We start from the raw sequence: 2279 nt of genomic DNA, 5'->3' as shown, positions 1-2279 counted from the left end.
GATGGGCTGGGTTCACATGAAGTTTAAAGGTCCCAGAAAATAGCTCTTTGTGGTCGAGGCTGACGCCCCCCCCCCCCCCCCCTGTATATCGCCAGGAGGACCAATGAGTTTCTGTGTGTGTGTGTGTATGTGTGTGTGCTTGTGTGAATCCTTTAGTTTTTAGTAATCAAGTTCTCTGCCTTGCGAATTAATTTCAGACAACAATTGGGTTCACATAGAGTTCAAAGGTCGTAGAAAAGAGCTCCTTGTGGAGGATTCTACTGCCTCCTCACCAAAACCATGGAGCCATACTCAACCATACTCAACCATACTCAACCATACACAACCATACGCAACCATACTCAACCATACTCAACCATACTCAACCATACTCAACCATACTCAACCATACTCAACCATACACAACCATACACAACCATACACAACCATACACAACCATACTCAACCATACTCAACCATACTCAACCATACTCAACCATACACAACCATACACAACCATACTCAACCATACTCAACCATACTCAACCATACTCAACCATACACAACCATACACAACCATACTCAACCATACTCAACCATACTCAACCATACTCAACCATACTCAACCATACACAACCATACTCAACCATACTCAACCATACTCAACCATACTCAACCATACTCAACCTGCCTCTGTTGCTCCTTCCCTTCCCCTGGACTTCAGATGCTGCCCTAGTCAAAAGGGAATAAGGTTTCATTTGGGACTAGGACTGGGCCAGTCCAGTGGATGGTTGTGTCTTCAGTCTAGTGGGTGGTTGTGTCTTCAGTCCAGTGGGTGGTTGTGTCTTCAGTCCAGTGGGTGGTTGTGTCTTCAGTCCAGTGGGTGGTTGTGTCTTCAGTCCAGTGGGTGGTTGTGTCTTCAGTCCAGTGGGTGGTTGTGTCTTCAGTCCAGTGGGTGGTTGTGTCTTCAGTCCAGTGGGTGGTTGTGTCTTCAGTCCAGTGGGTGGTTGTGTCTCCAGTCCAGTGGGTGGTTGTGTCTCCAGTCCAGTGGGTGGTTGTGTCTTCAGTCCAGTGGGTGGTTGTGTCTTCAGTCCCGTGGGTGGTTGTGTCTTCAGTCCAGTGGATGGTTGTGTCTTCAGTCCAGTGGGTGGTTGTGTCTTCAGTCCAGTGGGTGGTTGTGTCTTCAGTCCAGTGGGTGGTTGTGTCTTCAGTCCAGTGGGTGGTTGTGTCTTCAGTCCAGTGGGTGGTTGTGTCTTCAGTCCAGTGGGTGGTTGTGTCTTCAGTCCAGTGGGTGGTTGTGTCTTCAGTCCAGTGGGTGGTTGTGTCTTCAGTCCAGTGGGTGGTTGTGTCTTCAGTCCAGTGGGTGGTTGTGTCTTCAGTCCAGTGGGTGGTTGTGTCTTCAGTCCAGTGGGTGGTTGTGTCTTCAGTCCAGTGGGTGGTTGTGTCTTCAGTCCAGTGGGTGGTTGTGTCTTCAGTCCAGTGGGTGGTTGTGTCTTCAGTCCAGTGGGTGGTTGTGTCTTCAGTCCAGTGGGTGGTTGTGTCTTCAGTCCAGTGGGTGGTTGTGTCTTCAGTCCAGTGGGTGGTTGTGTCTTCAGTCCAGTGGGTGGTTGTGTCTTCAGTCCAGTGGGTGGTTGTGTCTTCAGTCCAGTGGGTGGTTGTGTCTTCAGTCCAGTGGGTGGTTGTGTCTTCAGTCTAGTGGGTGGTTGTGTCTTCAGTCCAGTGGGTGGTTGTGTCTTCAGTCCAGTGGGTGGTTGTACAGTAAACAGCTGCTGCTTCCAGTCATACTTCCTCATACCTCTTCATACTTCTTCATACTTTCAACAAGTAGAGAAACATCTCAGTGGAGTCGATCTATAAGCTATCAGCATCCGGTTGGTATAAGAGGGAACATTTCTCTGATCTAAGAAGGACAGAGAGATCAACAGCATTGGTCAAAAGCCTGTCTAATTGGTTGGCTATCTAACCAGGCTGTAGGCTACGAATAATTGGAATTATCATTGTTTCATTCAGAAATCTTCCCATTTTTAGCTTGTCTGAACAAAATAAAATCCTTCAGCATGACTTGGTAACAGATTTATTTGAATGGTTGGACTCCATGGGGACGTCCCAAATGGCACCTGGTCTATTCCCTATATAGTGCACTACTTATGACCAGAGCCTTATGGGGACCCTATTCCCTATGTAGAGCACTACTTTTGACCAGAGCCCTACGGGGACCGGGACCCTATTCCCTATGTAGTGCACTACTTTTGACCAGAGCCCTATGGGGACCCTATTCCCTATGTAGTGCACTACTTTTG

At 48.3% G+C, this 2279-nt stretch overlaps 1 protein-coding gene across 1 annotated transcript; it reads right to left on the bottom strand.

Moving 5' to 3' along the window:
- Positions 1–743: 743 nt before the first annotated feature.
- Positions 744–1772, bottom strand: LOC139572437 (uncharacterized). The gene has a single exon (XM_071395187.1). The coding sequence runs from the start codon at positions 1770–1772 to the stop codon at positions 744–746; it is 1029 nt and encodes a 342-aa protein (XP_071251288.1).
- Positions 1773–2279: the final 507 nt, after the last annotated feature.

The sequence above is a fragment of the Salvelinus alpinus genome, chromosome 4 (genome assembly GCF_045679555.1).
Source record: "Salvelinus alpinus chromosome 4, SLU_Salpinus.1, whole genome shotgun sequence".
Lineage (NCBI taxonomy): Eukaryota > Metazoa > Chordata > Actinopteri > Salmoniformes > Salmonidae > Salvelinus > Salvelinus alpinus.
This window is presented reverse-complemented; position numbering and strand designations above follow the sequence as displayed.

What these genes read in the sequence shown, in the direction of transcription:
- LOC139572437 (XM_071395187.1), bottom strand. Translation starts at nt 1,772, where the DNA reads ATGAGGAAGTATGACTGGAAGCAGCAGCTGTTTACTGTACAACCACCC.